The sequence below is a fragment of the Ruditapes philippinarum genome, unplaced genomic scaffold (assembly GCF_026571515.1).
Source record: "Ruditapes philippinarum isolate M1 unplaced genomic scaffold, ASM2657151v2 ctg183_1_1_1_1, whole genome shotgun sequence".
Classification (NCBI taxonomy): Eukaryota; Metazoa; Mollusca; class Bivalvia; order Venerida; family Veneridae; genus Ruditapes; species Ruditapes philippinarum.
In genome coordinates, this window is record NW_026859131.1 from 73,378 (window position 1) to 89,997 (window position 16,620).

At 31.5% G+C, this 16,620-nt stretch overlaps 1 protein-coding gene across 1 annotated transcript; it reads right to left on the reverse strand.

Annotated features, from left to right (window-relative positions):
• Positions 1 to 5,664: 5,664 nt before the first annotated feature.
• On the reverse strand, positions 5,665 to 15,463 carry LOC132755368 (uncharacterized). The gene is made up of 16 exons (XM_060746240.1): positions 15,126 to 15,463; positions 14,652 to 14,808; positions 14,232 to 14,344; positions 13,759 to 13,887; positions 13,212 to 13,385; positions 12,269 to 12,384; positions 11,866 to 11,980; positions 11,560 to 11,568; positions 11,111 to 11,274; positions 10,462 to 10,617; positions 9,557 to 9,607; positions 9,160 to 9,337; positions 8,745 to 8,920; positions 8,306 to 8,437; positions 6,979 to 7,315; positions 5,665 to 6,825 (listed from the first exon to the last, which is right to left on the reverse strand). The coding sequence occupies exons 1-16, from the start codon at positions 15,184 to 15,186 to the stop codon at positions 6,224 to 6,226; spliced, it is 2,670 nt and encodes an 889-aa protein (XP_060602223.1). The 5' UTR covers positions 15,187 to 15,463; the 3' UTR covers positions 5,665 to 6,223.
• Between the last annotated feature and the right edge of the window lie 1,157 nt (positions 15,464 to 16,620).

Consider the following 16,620-nt stretch of genomic DNA (forward strand, 5'->3'; position numbering starts at 1 on the left):
AATGTGATAAATTTAAGTTGGCAAAAGTGCCAAATGATTCCAAATACTTATTGTTTAGCAGCGTAATAATATTGCCTAACTTTAAACAAGAAAAGTGATCGTATAGTGTTTCAAAAGTGATCGTATAGTGTTTCAAAGGTGATTGTAAAGTATCAGTACTAGCATAATGGAAATTAAGATATCAGAATTAAATAGAAATATAGTACTTATATAAAGTAAATTTGGTCATCTATTACAATACCAAGTAATTTGGTTTATTTTCAGGCTTAAACATTTCAGGGTGCTGCTTGACACGCGGGCTTTGCATGGAAATCAGTGTAACCTGCTTATACTGTCGTGATTAGAGATGAACGGAGAGTGAAAATAAATAGTTAAAAACTTATTTGTACATATGTATATTTATTATCCTTCTAGATTTTTTCCGCCTTTTTTATTGGATATTGATCACCCGAAAGAAACTGATATTACCGAGCCAGACGGGTAATATACACACTAAATTTCCCTGTTGGGTACCAAACGTTGTAAACAACATGCGCCGTGGCGATGCGCGTACGGTTTGATTTTACGCGATGTAAATTCCGATTTACAAGCACTTTTTAACTGTCAAATGATAAATATTTACCAAAATAGAGTAATGATACATATTCTCATCAGTATTGAAAACAAATATGACCTTGTGAAAGCTTGATATTAATTCCAAAAAAAAGTGATTTCAACAGACTACTCCTTTTTTCTTGTTTACATTCGTTAGGTTCGAAAGAAAATACGTCATGTATTTATGTGACGTCATGTTGTGGTGAAGGGGTACCCTAAAGGGAGTCTTATTTCGACGTTTCATTTGAAGTAGCAATGATTTGTTTCAAAATAGTCTTAATTAACTTGGCAGGGGAAGGGTAATAAAATTATTATTTTGGTTTTGGAGTGATATATGTGGATATATTACCTGCCAAGATAAAATATCACCCTCGCCTGACGGCTCGGGTGATATAAAATCTTGACAAGAAAATATCCACATATATCACTCCAAAACCAAAATAACATATAATATATGGTTGTTTGAAATCCATATTTAAATTCATTGCGTCTGCGTCGAATGAATAGACTTATTTACGATGCGGAAAAATCGACCGGAAGTAGTATTTTCCCGCGCATGTGCAAACTGCATAGGGCAAAAAATACATCGCCCGACAGAGAAATGAAGTAGAAGTTCATAGACAATTCCGAGTTAGTTTAATGTTAAAGTGGAAAAATATATAAAATAGCTTTTAACAAAAACACAAAAGTTGCTTTATAGCTTTTGTGGCCAAGATTACCATAAAAAGGCATGGAAAAGATGATTGTTTTAGATACCCCCCCCCCCCCTTCCTTACGATCATAAGGGAATAATTGTTGTAAAAGATGTGGAAATATATTTATTAGCAAATAATGAGGTTAACTTAATTGTTGTTTAAATAGTTCATATAGAACTCAAGAAATTTTATAACATATGAAATCGAGGTTAATTATCATTCTGAAATTACACGTGTAACTAATGCATTTGTAACTTCCAATCTTCTTTAATTTATCCTTCATCCGATTTGACTGTGATGCGAAACAGAAAGTCACATGAATATATATACGGAATATTATGTTGTAGTAGCTTTCTGAAGTCTTGTATTTTGCTGCAAGCAGCGTTGGAAGATTGATATCAAATTTCAAGCGATGCGAGTAGCAAAATACATAAGCTCAAAAAGCTGCTACAACATAATTTCTCCTTTTATTATATACCTTTTTGTCTTAAGTAAAAAAATATACTTCACTTCATTTAGTAATTTCAGCAGATGAAATGTAGCTGTCGAGAAATAAATTCATGAATGCCGGATGAAATAGAGGATATTGAATGAGTGTGAGTTCAATACTGAATTTATTGAACGAGTTGAATAAAATTATATAATGCAAGCCTCTGACGAACATAATATTTTATTATTCAACGAGTTCAATAAATTTAGTAACGTATGGTGGCTGATTTGTGCCATTCGTGTTTTCGCCCCGCGACCCCGCCAAGCAAAAAGTCGAAAATTAACAAGTTAAAATGGCGGGGGCGCGGAGCGAAAACACGCAAATTAGCGAGGGCGCGGGGCGAAGTTTAATAAATAAAACTTCGCCCCGCGGGAGCGCCGAGCGATATTTAAGAAATAAAACGGCGGGGTCGCAGGGCCTCGCTAATTAGCGTTTTTTTGCTCCGCTCCCCCGCCGTTTTATTTCTTAAATTTCGCCATTTCACGAATGGCACAAATCAGCCACCATAGTAATGAACTTATTCTTTATTATCACATACCAAAAATAAAGACCGTTTATTTCATGCTTTCCAGTGTTTTATTGTAATATATCAGATGATTATATTCTGATAAACCACAAGTGAAATTTATAAAATATAATTTTCACTGTAGCCGGACTATGTCTGATTGCGGATGAAAAGAAAACCAAACCAAATGGAATAACAGGCAGAAATAAATGCCGCCATATGTAAATTTTGCTTCTTTAGGAAAAGAAAGTTGATGTTGCCGTACATCATGTTAAAGATGTAACAAAATTAGAGAAATTTAACAAAACTATATTTCAAAATTGATGATGTGACGTCATGATGTGATGACGTCACAAAGGAGAATGCACGACGTTACGCGGCAAAATCAGTAAAAAATACTTAAAATCACTTAAAAAGCATGAAATAAAAAGAAAATTTATTTATTTTACATATAAGATTGAAATATATTTCATTCGTGAACACCAGCTTTTATATTTTCACTCGTGGCTACGCCACTCGTAAAAATATTGCATCTGGTGTTCACTCAGTGAAATTATATTTCAATCTTACATGCAAAACAAACAAATATCCTCTATTTAAAGTGAAATAAAGTCATTAATCATTGACGCGCCTACAGTATATAGAGGGAATTTGTTTGTTTTGCATGTAAGATTGAAATTTATCACACACCCGTGCCGATTTTGCGACTCCGTAAATATGGTATTGCACGGCCGTGCATATATTTTGACGTGACGTCATTAGCGTTATACAAACATAATGTAAAGACGCGCTAAATGTTAGCGTTGAACCACAGGAACTTGAAATTCTATCAATATTAATGATAATATCCAAAATATACCCCCTATACAGTATAAATAAACACAAGGAATGAAACGCCAACATAATTTACGCCGAACAAATCAACAAAACAACTGATCAAAATAATCTATCCGGCAATTTCGATAAACAATAAATAAATGTATCAAATACCACCGATAACTTTTTGAAATCGCGTAGCTGTGTAGGAATAATTCAACATTTTCTGATTTTTTCCCGCGATCTGAGTTTGTCGCCGACTCCATTCCGTGACGTCACTGGATTTTAATTCGAGGATAATAATATTTATTAAAATTATTTTTAATAAGTTCCAAAAAATAACATGTATGGATTAAACTTTTATACAAATTATTCTATGTAAATAGATTTAAACATCTTTATGTAAAACCTTTTTAAGAAATTACTTTTATAAATACATTTGAAAGGGAAACCCCAAACAAGAACGGTAAATCTTTGATAGTACTTTCGTTTTGTTTGAGTTCTCTATTTGATATGGCCCAGCAAATAAATTCAGCCATGTCGTAAGAAAGAAATTAGTCATTTGTTCTAGTTTGACAGTATTTTACTTGCAAACTTGTTATTTCTTGAACTTGTTAATAAAAATTATTCTCCATTAAGAGCAAATATATCAGGTTTATTTTTTTTTAGATTCTTTTTACTATAAGGCCGCAACTTGTTGATTGATGCACGGTATATATAATATATAAAAGTTGCATGTTAACAGGGGAGTGCGTTAATTGATAACTTGCGTCTGAACTATGATTAATTAATTGTGGTTCTGAAAACAAGGAAACATAGATATAATGCAAAGTTTATGATGTAAATTCATTATTATACAGCATCTTTTCGCATCTTATTCTTGGTATGGTTGGGTGTATTTCACATATTATTTGCAGCTTTACGTGAATGAACATTATTTGGCGTATATTTCTTTTATTTCAGGCAAACGCTATTGCGAGTGTATTTTGTTTATTACTTGCACAAATAAAATCAAAGTGCTGCAGCACTGAATGCGACGGACATGCAACCGGAGAGACATTAAGGCTTCTTTTAGAAAAAACATAGCAAAAACAAAACATAAAAAATATAAAAGAGAAATTCGTTCCATTCGAGATTTGTAGAGCAATATATTTTGTGTCCCAAACTGATATAATTCAGATTTTCTACTCTCGAGCACTTAAATACAGAATGAAATTTATGCCTAAAAACTCTGGTCAAACTTGTAAATCAGTGTCCTTATCGATTTATTCCATGAAATGATATGTAAATAGAAAAAAAACCGTCAACGAAATATTTCTAAAATAAAACCAGGCAAATAAACTTCAAACATAAATTAGTACATTATACATTTGAGAATGCTATTTAGAATTGCTTCGTGTTATATCATAGTGAGCATATAGACAATAAAATATAAGTCATTTGTATTTTTTTATGTCCCATTAAAAAACAATTTGGTTAAAATCATCAGCAATTAATAGTGTATTTTTTAGATTTTTTTTATTTACAAGGTAAAGATGTAGAGGCCAGAGCACATCGTTTTTATTTTATTTTAAATGTCACTTAAGCACTACAGTGTTTAGTTGTCCTTTTCAATTTCACACTAAATTCCATTTTCAACTTGTTTGCTTCTTACAATTGTATAGAATTTCTAAAAGTATTGGTTTATTACATGTATAATGTGTACTCCCTAATCGCCTGTCCAAAAATCAGAACAGGCGAAGCAGAATCTATTTTTAGAATAGCGAAGGTTAACTCATATCATGACCTAGAAAAATATATTAACAAACCACAAGAATCGGAAGTAGAACTGATATTATAACTTCCTTACCATGAAAGACTACATGGCGGTCAAGTGTTGAAAAACTCTCTCCTTACATGCATTTTCAAAAATAGATATTTATACTAACCATTGTACTGTATCTAAGATATTAATAACTGCTGAATATTCAGCTAAACCCGCGGTATGAGTCATGAAAATAGTTCTTCTTTTATTATTGCGCGAGTTATCCTAGAGTCACGAAAAACTTTTGATTAACTTTCGATTTGTTAATAATAATGTTTTGTATAATGAAGAAATATTTATTTCCTACTAATAATGTCTTGGAACTCAGAGGTTACACCTTTATTGTAGTATAATTTGCTGTCCTACTTTTTCGACAGCGGTAAATCGTTTCGGCAGTAATTTGCATATTGCGCAATAATACTACGGGACTACAACGTTTTTATCAATAATATACGTTCATATTTTAACTTGGATAACTTAATTTGAAATTGAAAAGGCTAAATATGGAAGATTTTAAGATATCAAGACAAAGTATGGGAGTTTTGAAGGATCAAATTCATGTACTATTTTTTGGGATGTTAATCGGTTTAGGACACACTGCGCGATTGTAGCCAACGAATTCCCATGAAGATGACTTAGCTCTGAACGCGCCTGAGGGCGCGTCCGTCGCAAAAACATATTAGAGAGTCAGTTAACTCACAAAACAACACAGGGGAGAATACTACGTTAAAGTATTGTATTCCATTTTCAACGGTTAAATGCCTGAGTGAGTGTGAGTAAGTTATCATAGCATGTGAGCTATAACATATTATAAACAAATGAACAATAAAATCTGGAAGAAATTGAGTTGAAAGGGAGTCAATCCCTAACTTTAATCATTCATATATATTCATTTATGCATTCTATCAAGCAAACATACATGTATATAACTATTCTTTCACGCTAAGTTTAATAAATGTATCTATGTATACATTATATACAACTGGTAAATAAGACTTATCAGCTTTCGTTAAGACATTATACATATATATATATTATTAGCGATTTTGAGTAATGAAATGATATTTGCCAAACCAATAATTATATCATGAAACTATCATCGCAGCGATTGTCTAAATTGTCACCCTATCTTCCATATATTTTAAAGATTGTTTATACCGAAAAACAAAACATAAATCAATTATACATATAACTGATGTTGCACATGACATCAAAAGTGATGAGTGAACCGAAAAGACACACTTGTAGTTCTGAAAACCAGGAAACATAGATATAATGCAACGTTTCTGATGTTTCAAAATTTGTATGTAAATTAATTGTTATACAGCAACTTTCACCTCTTCTTCTTGGTACGGTTGATACATATAGTTTGGATCCTCTTCGTCAAACATATTTGTATCAAACTCTTCTAATTTTATATCACTCTTTGTAACTTCTTTTGTAAACGGTATAACAGGTGTTTCAAAACGTTCTAGAGCTACGGAACCTTGTAAGGATAGTCTACTATCATCATTGTCGATGTTGTTTATATCTGATATCATAACTGGTGTCATTGGAATTGGAGAGAAATCAGTCTGCGTGCCGTCCTCAAAAAATTCGGGTAATGGCGATTTCTGGGATTCTAATTTGTTCAAATTGTCTTTCTTCTTTTTGTTCAAATTGTCCCGTTTCTTTAATCTGCTTACTTGGGTTGAAGGTGTTCGGGGTACACGTTTATGCCCACTTCTTGAAAGTGTTGTAGAACTGCGCTGTAATCCGCTAGTTTTAGGAGATTCGTATCTTGAATACATTCTTTTTACATGAGATGGAGGTCGTGCCGGAATAGGTTCTTGTAATTCCCAAAATAAAGCCCTTCCATATAAATACTGAAGACTCTCATCAGCAGAACTCATCAAGTCTTTCTCAGACGTTGTTGTTGATTCTAAAAGTTTAAGACACCAGTTAGATTGAAATATACAAGCACATTTGTACATACACACAATGTATGTTTAAGCGAAATCGTTTTATAAGACAACCTTTCGTAAATTTGTTTGCTTAAATATTTCCTTTACATATATGAATAATCAAAACTTACTTTTTACGTAGTCGAAGTATTTCTTGTCTCTGTACAGTTCTTCGAGCAACTTTTTCCATCTGTTCTCTGGAAGTCGTTTCTTCAGTGATTCAATATCAATACTCTCCATCCCATTAGTTTTATCCCCGAACGCTTCCTTCCAAGCACGTGGGTTATCTTTCCTATGAATACGTGCAAGAGGGGGTAGCGAAGCATGGTTAGCATTTCTTGATATAACTAGTGGTTCGGTGAATTCTTGCGGTGATTTTTGTCTTGATTTAGGTGGCATGTACCTCGTGTTGTGAGGCATACCGGGTGTTTGCGGGTTCGGCCCAAGTGAGAACCGATCTTTCGGACGCTGAAATTTACAACAAATTTGACTGTAAGAATCCGCATAGAACATTGAGGTATACAGAGATACACATTGCAAATGAAAAAATGATTCAAAATTGGGTTGTATTTACATTATACTTTAATTCGTTCATAAAATTGTAAGATAATATATTTTTTCATCTAAGTATTGATTGATTATTACACAATTCTAATATAAAGTTAATTTAACAATATCATAATTATGTAGAGTGCTTTACATTAATCATTGCGAAGTGATTCTTAGGTATTGATTGATGTGCTAAAAGAAAGGTTTGTTTATAGCTTAAAACAAAAAAATCATAAACATATTCTGTAAAGTATTATATCATTTCAAGTTTGTTGTAATAGAATGAGACAATATTTGACAGAACAGCAATTCATATAATGTGGTTGATACATGACTGTTACAGTGATAAACAATGACAGGAGCCTTTAATTATAATTCAATCATGTAAGTAACCCTCTTCTCGAATTATTACCATGAAGTTTATGTCTTAGTGTTGGCACAGACGGCATTGGTGAAACTGTGTTTGCCCTAGCATTGCGTAATCGTCGGATCATTGCCGACCACGGCTTTGATCTTGGTCTAAGTTTTGGTGGTGTATGCCATGATGTTTTCTTCTTTTTCGGGGAACCAGATGTAGGCCGAAAAAGAACAACTTTTCTTACAAATGGAGTATTTTGGTATGGTATATATCTAGAAACAACGAGTTTCTTTCTCTTTTGCTTTCCAATATTATTATTCCTTCTCTGAAATTGTGCAAATATTTAACAAAATAAAACTAATTAAAATATGACTTTTCCCTGAAAAGTGTATGTCTGTGGTAACGTCATACTCAAGTGTGAAAATAATTTTTAAAGTATAATTCAGCTGGAACGTTACCCCTTAAATCATAATTCAATTCATAATGTAACAAGTTACCACAGAGCATTCAGTTTACAGAAAGTCATATGTAATCTTTGCTTTTGGACTTACTTTGCGTTTATCCTTTTTAGGATTTAGGTTAGGCAAAATGAGTCGTGGCTCTTTGGTTTCGTCATCTGACAAATCATCAACTGCATTTTCATTGTCAGCAATATCACTTAGAGTTTCTACATCTTCCAATTTCTATGAAATACAAAAAATGCTTGAATCTGAAGGTGTCATATAATGAATTAAAGCCTGCTCTAAATGCTCTGTGGTTGCTTAAAAACTATCAGAACGACAGAAGCAAGTCATTGTATACATAAATCATAATTATAGTTAGAAATTCTAGCTGTCAAAAATTTATCTAAAAGTTATCACAAGACAAACACAGAGCACTCATACACAGCTTTCAACTGATTTCAATAAAACAAAATTACAATTTAGTTAAGACTAACAATACACAATTTTCACTTTATTTTTTGACAGCAGAAACATTTACAATTCTAACCTTTGCCTTCTTTGAATCTGTTTTATCTTCACCAAGTTTCTTATCCTGGTCTTCGTCTGCAAACCTTGTCTTTCTTTTACTTTCTGCTGGCCCTAGTTTATCAGCTTCTTCAACTTGTATTACTATATCCTTTGCAGTTGTTCCTCTGCCATCTTCGGAACCAGTGTCTGCCTTTGCTGTATTTTCATTAAGACGAATATTGGTGGGGTTGTAATTTAAATTAATATTTTTTACTTAATATTTAACCAACATTACATAAAAAAAATTCTCTTCTGAAATAATCATTGACTTAGATTCAAACTAAAATGTAGAAAATGATTATACTACATTTTGTATATATTTATTTCTAAGAAATAATAATAATATACAATATACTGAGTTCTTAATATTCAAAGATGTAAATGACAACACTAACGTTTTGCCTTTGGTCGAAATTTGAGCTTGGCTAATGCAAGTGCTTTTAACGGCCTCTTTCGTCCTTTAGCAAGATCTTTGATTCTGTCAGAGAAGACTTTGTTTGTTTTCTCTGCTGCCTTGAACTCGTCTTTATTATCTTTTCTTTTCCTTTTCTCCGCATACATATGAGCTTCAAGCTGAAAAAAATCTTCCATGAATTACTCGTTTAATTAAAGATGTGACATTAAGTCACGTCTCAGACCTATTCCAAATTGACTAACTATTTAACAAAAACATTTTGAACGTTAAACTAACATTATCCTGATGAAAATCATTAAATTGCACTTGTAATTTTGTTTCCTTTTCATATGTCAACATTCCATTTCAAATTTCAGCTTTTTCTAATCATTACTTACTGCAGTCTGCCTTTGATCCTCATCCATGTACAGCTGACCTTCATTGTAACCCTAGAAAATATATAATAATAATAATAAACTAAGCCTATTTATCAATAAGAAATAATAAAGTTTTACTATCAAAATGATTTCCGAAAATTAATTGATAATATATATATATTCACCATTGTACATGCCTCCTTGCAAGACGAACCTTTTTAACTTTCAAATTTTGGATTTAAAGTTAATTTCTTTGTTAGTGAGCAATCTATCGAAATTACAAGAGAATAGCGAGTTTAAACAAAAATACTTATGAGTGTTATCTATCCTTAAATCTCTTATTAAACGTTTCTTATTACATGTTTTGCAGTAGATTACTGAATTATAACGGTTAATTATATTCTGATAATTTCACAGTAATGATTACCAAATATAATTTCACAGTAGCCGAACTATATTTGGCGTAAAAATAAAATATTTATAATTAATGAATGTTTTTTTCAGCGGAAATGTAGTCAATCATAACAAAAAATGTACGTGATAACTGTAGTTCGTAAATATTTACGAACGTTGTGCTGAAAAACTTCTAAAATCTAAAAATAATCATGGAATTATATTTTGCTTCAACATTGTGACGTCATTATTTGATGAGCATGACGTTACGCGGCAAAAATCAGTAAAATGGTGTAAAAATCGTTAAAAAATCATGAAATAAACAGAAAATTTGTTTGTTTTACATGTAAGATCAAATAATATTTCACTCGTGAACCCCAGCTATTATATTTTCACTCGTGGCTACGCCACTCGTGGAAAATATTGCATCTGGTGTTCACTCGGTGAAATATTTTTCGATCTTACACTGAAACAAACAAATATCCTCTATTTAAATTATGAAGAAAAGATTGAATGAAAAGACGTGTACATACTTCGAGACCCTCCAAACCCATCATATCTTTTCTTTGTGACCTCTTGATGAGACCATTTTTCATGTTGTCGGGAGAGTACATCAAGCGGTCAAGGTCATATCTTGTCTCGTCAGGTAAACCAAGCCGCATATTCGGCGACAATTCATCTGGATCAACCTGTCATTTTATATGAAAATATGTAAATTTGCAGTATTCTTGTTGACTTTATAATATTAAATCACAGCTCTCCTATAAACATTTACTATCCTGAAAGTAGGCACCGGTCATACTTTTAAATACGCCTCATGTGTGAATATTAGTAATACTGTAGAACAGTAATGAAATGGAAGAACAGTGAAGAAAATTCAACCAGTAGCAAGACTAAATTGAAAATCCTTTTTATTAGCTATTGTGATATGTCTGCGCTCGGCATTATAAGGAACTGAAAAATTTGACTGTATACCATAAAAGACAGCTATATACAAAATTAAAAAAATATAACTTATGGACATATTTCTGAACTAAAGCTGGGACATATAGAGTTGACCCTAATGGGATCTGAATCTACGACCCTCAGTTTCAATGTACTTTTGAGTATTTGTAGCCTATTTGAAAATTTGTCAAGTCAAGGTAATGTATTAGGATGATTCTACAATAAAAACCCAGGTACCTTTCTATTTGCAGCTTCCCATTCAGCTTGTTTTTTCTTCTTCCTCTTCTGATACAGATAGTAGATGATTCCGGCAGCTATCAGCGCCAATATTAGCACAACAATAATAACAATAGCTGCTATTACACCAGCTGACAACGCCGAAGAACTTGATTCATCATAAGCTAATATATAAAGTAAACGTAATAAAAGTTATAAGAGCACATAAAATAAATCATTTGGATCAATTACACATCATTACAAAATTGATAGGGGATATGAAATACTACGACTTTTCCCGCAGACTTGTTTTCCCTGTACCAGGAAAGTAAATACCATGGAGAAAGACATCTCTTCTGTAAAATCTTAAAGGCAATTTAACAACTTATTATAAACAAGATGGCCAAGATGGCTCTAAATCGCTCACTTGACCAATTGAACTCATTGTTTAAAGGAGTTGATATACTTACCGCAAAGAACTGAAAAAGAAAATATAAAAAATGAAATGTTTATCATTCTGATTTAATCGAAATACGAGAATATACATGTAAGTTATACATCATTAACGTCTTAACACTTTAGATAAGAAACCAATTATATTTTACATACTCGAATTTTATTTTTTAACTGAAACTTAAATATTTTATTATGAATCTTTGTCCGAGATATATATGTATACTCTTTGAATCAGACAAAAAATATTATGACTGGCTGTAGTAATATATGTCTTTTATATAGTATCTGGAATATATAAGTAATTTTAAATGTAAACATACGACTAGAGGTCATAACCAGGGTAGCCCCAGGAGATGCGACATTAGTTTCATTCATAGTGGATGGACAGTCACCTGGATACTGGGTAGCATAAACTGTACCATAACCCCTTGCCCTCTGTATAACAACGAAAAATGAAATTTATCATTGATATTTTATAAATTGAATCAGTTTAATGTTATTACCATTTGGCAATGCTCACACAATGATATATAAACACATAAAATATAATAATAATTCAACTTTAAATACAAATTAACAAAAAAAAATTAAAGTAGAAGACTTTACAAAATCAGATTTTCAAACTTAATATAGAGAATTTTTCATTTGAACGACCCTTCATTTGTTTTTTTAAAAAAAAATAGTTTATATGTAAACGTTTAGATATATTATTTAACTACTTACATAGCATGTAAATCTGTACGTAGTACTTTGATCAGTTGTCGTATCTTGGTTATATACATGTATAGTATAAACACTGTTAACCTCCGTTGAGTATATGCAGTTTGTTACGCCACCAGCTAGAATAAATTTAAAATTTCATTGACAATATTTTTTTTAAAGTTAGGTTATTTGAAACAATTCTGTTTATTCTGATATGATATTCTCGTTTTTGATATCTCTCTTTCTGTATATATCTAACAATTTTATACATTTGGCATACACTAATATAAGTAAGTAAGTAAGTAAGTAAATATTTTATTATAGTGACATGTGTATGACAGTTTACAAATAACGAAATTAAATAATTTAACATAACACCCGGCCCAATGGACCAATAAGTCACCTGAAACATATATACATTATAAATAGTTCACATGAAATTATTATACTGTACACATCATAATTATTACAGGATAAATATTTCAACGATTAAACAAGGATTTCTTTCTTTTAAGATAAGCATTAACAAGGTATTTAGCTACTTTTCGTGGAAAACTTACAACAAGATATTTCATTTTCATATCATCGTTCATGTTCATAAAATCTTCATTCATAAATTGTTCACTAAAAATGTCTACTCTGATGTTGTTGTAAAAGGGACATTGGACTAAAAAGTGTTTTTCATCTTCTATTTTATTATCTTTTTTAATATATTTTAGTTAAACGCCTTAACTGCGAAAAGATAAAATAACTATTAGTTATTCAACGAAAATTATACTCATTCTAATAATTTACATCTTTGATAAAATTTCTCAATATAATTATGACGAAAAGGGCAGCAACGTTCATGGTCGGTAAAGGTAAACAACAAATCAAATATTTTGATTTTTTCCCTTCTGTCAGATTTATGAACAGCGTTCACCTAACTGCCAAAATTATTTTATTCATGAACTAAAAACCGAACCTGAGTAAGCTTGAATTTGTGAACATTGTGTGTAGTCCCAGGTCATCGTGGTTTTATCCGTGCAAACTGTCACTGCGGAGTTATTGCACAAGTTACCGGAGCCGGTATCGTAAGTGTACGCAAAGTTTCCCAGAAATGGGATTCCGCAATTACTCTTCACATTTTCTATCGTACCTGAAACATGTTAGTCGAAATAACTTTATTACTTTCTTTCTGGAGGACAAAACAAGCTGTAATTCAAAAAGTATTGACATGAAAACATTTCGATATCTCTGACTTGTTACCGCCATTTTTAGTTTTGTGCGTGTTTATTTTTTTCATTACTATTGAAGCTAATTAAAGGGGAAAATGTGTTGACAATTTGTATTGGATAACGAATCTTTTCATTATATCCATTAAATTACGAAATATGTGCGTTGAGGTACTATGCATATGTTGTTACTTGTTATTTTATACGATACTTATTCTGGGTTTTCTGTAACTGTCTATTGAAAACATAAATATAACACAAAACACTTCTGCTTAGAAGTTTAAACACTGAGTTAACCATTTTTCATCAAGACACTGTATGGTACGTCGGTGTAGTCTGTGACTGTACACACTTCAGAGCCAGTAGCTTGAGGGAAGGAAGCCAATTTAAACAAAACCCGCTCATTATTTGCATCTGACTGTTGAGCTGTAATAAGTATATAAACAGATGAAACAACGCGCTCATACAATATTAATCGTGCATTCTACGAGTTATGATCCGTCCACTACCGATCACATGCATTATTAGATAGATATGTACAAAATTTGATTTTTACCGATATCATTATCATTAGGTTAAATCATTTAATTAAAAGCTCTTTGTCTAATGAACTTAATATTTATCTTATAGAATGTTTTTTTATAGTGAATTACAGAAGCGTTAGGAAACTTGAAATGACAGCCTAGAACAGGAAGATACCCGGTGTCTTTTGCTTTGTGTTGTTATTGTCATTTGATTATTATTGTCAACGTTTTAGAAATTTAACTTACGTGTAGCTCTATAATATTTATACAGATCGCCTGTGGTGATGTCAGTAACTTGCTGAAGGTCAATGCAAAGGTAGGCATAGAATGATAAACCAAAACGCTTAAATGATTCAGATCTGGAAAAACATATGAAAATTACTATAATTAATATACCTTGGTTTCATAAAAAGACAAAACAAATAAAATACTTTCAGAACGTGTTAGAGAGACATATAATAAAATAATATAAAGATATTTTAAAGTTTCCGTGATAACTTGTCATCAAAACATGAAAACAAAACAAAAACATCAATCAAACGGATTCGAGAGAGTTTCAATAAGTGTGTAGCTTCCAGCACAATCGAGATCAAATAAATTCGTATAAACTAAATAAAAGCCTTTCTTACAATACATAAAAGTACTAAAACGAAATAATATACACACTTCAATACATATTTGCCAGAGTATTCCTCAATGCACGTAAAACTGTCAGTGGAAAATGTTGCCACCTTGAAACCCGATAGGGATGAATCAGCAAACACGAGGGCATCTTTTTCACTGCTAAGCCACGACCCACGCAAGTATGTAGGAAACGTACAGCCTATATAAGGCAAATAGCTAAATGTTTTAACGTAAAAGTCGAGTACGATGAAATGAAGACTAACATAGACAATAATTTTAACACTACTGTGAACTTTACTAACTTTAAGTATGATACTTACAAGCAGTAATGTTCAATGTGCTCGGTTATAAGTTGAAGAAAGGCAAACTATCAATCATCTTACGACAATTTAAATTTTTAAAAGTAAAATCTCACTGACTATATTTAAATGTTGAAAACCTGCCTATATTTAAGATAGACAATGCCTTGAAAAGTTTATCAAATATGAAAGAACATAAATAAAAGTAACTGTTTACCTGAACAAAAAGCAATAATGCAGCAGAAAAAAACACTCCTAGTGATAAAAAAGCTTGCCATCTTCAGCCAAGACGACACTAGAAGCCATTTCTTATTGAACCAAATGTAGATCCGCCATTTTCGGTTTAATGTAACTATGGATACATCAATCGCCGGAAGTAGGTTTTAAATATATACCGATTGCTGCAAGAAAAATTCAAATCAAAATTCCTAATTTTCATTAACATTTAGATACCATTTTCTCTTTTTTTATTATTTAAAGTGATATTTAAAATATTGTTGTTAAGAAATAAATTTAATTTTCGAACGCGTTTACTATATTGAAAATAAATTGCAGTAACTTAGCGATTAAAAATTGACATTCGCTAATCCGAGTTCAAATATATAAAACTTATAGGATTAGCGGCATATTAATCACTGTTAAAGTTTTGTTTAGCTGCAACAGCCGACATTGTTATGAATTTGATCCCCGTTACGTAGGGTCATTTAAATCTATACATGTCTGTATGTTGAATAATTTTGAATATGTAAAGTTACCAATAAATTAGGAAGTCGTGATAGATCAAAGGATTAGTTTGAGAGGAACGCATTTAGTTTTTAAGAAATGTCGTACTTGCACAACTGATAATCATGAAATACTAGTACTTTTGAATATTATAAGGGTTGTTTAGACTGATTAATTTACATTTCACTGATACATTAAGCACCAAAAACAAGTCATTAATTAGCGACGTTACTGAAGAATATTGTTTTTTATACGATAACATGACTTATACACAAATGAAAATAAAACACTATGATACCCCGAACAAAAACACAGGACAAAAGTTCAAATACTGATGCAAAGATTAAAATGTCGCACGATACACGAACGTCAGGAAAACTTAAACCGTTCCTAGCCCTTCTCATTATCTTTTTAGACAGAAAATTTTTCTAAGTAAATGAATGACAAAAACATGGAGTTCTCAATTGATCCTACCATGTTTTATTTATTTAATAAAAATTCTTAACATTTGCATTTTAGTTGGCTTATTCATGAATTACGAATTCCAATCAAATAGGTATAGCACTTTATTTCTATAATTACAATTTCCAATAAGGGCATTAATTTTGATTAATATCCTGGGCCGTACTTGCAGGAACACATTTTTGTCCTTACGAGTTGAAAGGACCTAATTAAACATATGTAATTACAAGTGGTATAACACACAGTAACAATATCAATCACTAAACATACAGGATCTTTAAGAAATTAGCATTAAATGTGAGATACTTTGTTAGAGAGGTAGCAATATGTAAACAACTTGGTATTTTGGCTTCCACACAAAATAATAAATCACTATAACTATACTAAATGTCAAACGCAAAAAAGCAAAATATAATTAAGCTATATGGCAAATGAGTTACAGGAAACTGTCACAGGACACACAAAATAAATAAAAGTAGTAGTTTGAGGCTTAATGAATCATTACAATTCTGTTTCTGTTTCCTTTT

What these genes read in the sequence shown, in the direction of transcription:
- LOC132755368 (XM_060746240.1), bottom strand. Translation starts at nt 15,186, where the DNA reads ATGGCAAGCTTTTTTATCACTAGGAGTGTTTTTTTCTGCTGCATTATT. An exon ending in TGGGTTTGGAGGGTCTCGAA is followed by an intron (nt 9,608 to 10,461) that starts GTATGTACACGT and finishes TATATTTTCTAG; the next exon opens with GGTTACAATGAAGGTCAGCT. An exon ending in ATACTTCGACTACGTAAAAA is followed by an intron (nt 6,826 to 6,978) that starts GTAAGTTTTGAT and finishes TTAAACTTTTAG; the next exon opens with AATCAACAACAACGTCTGAG.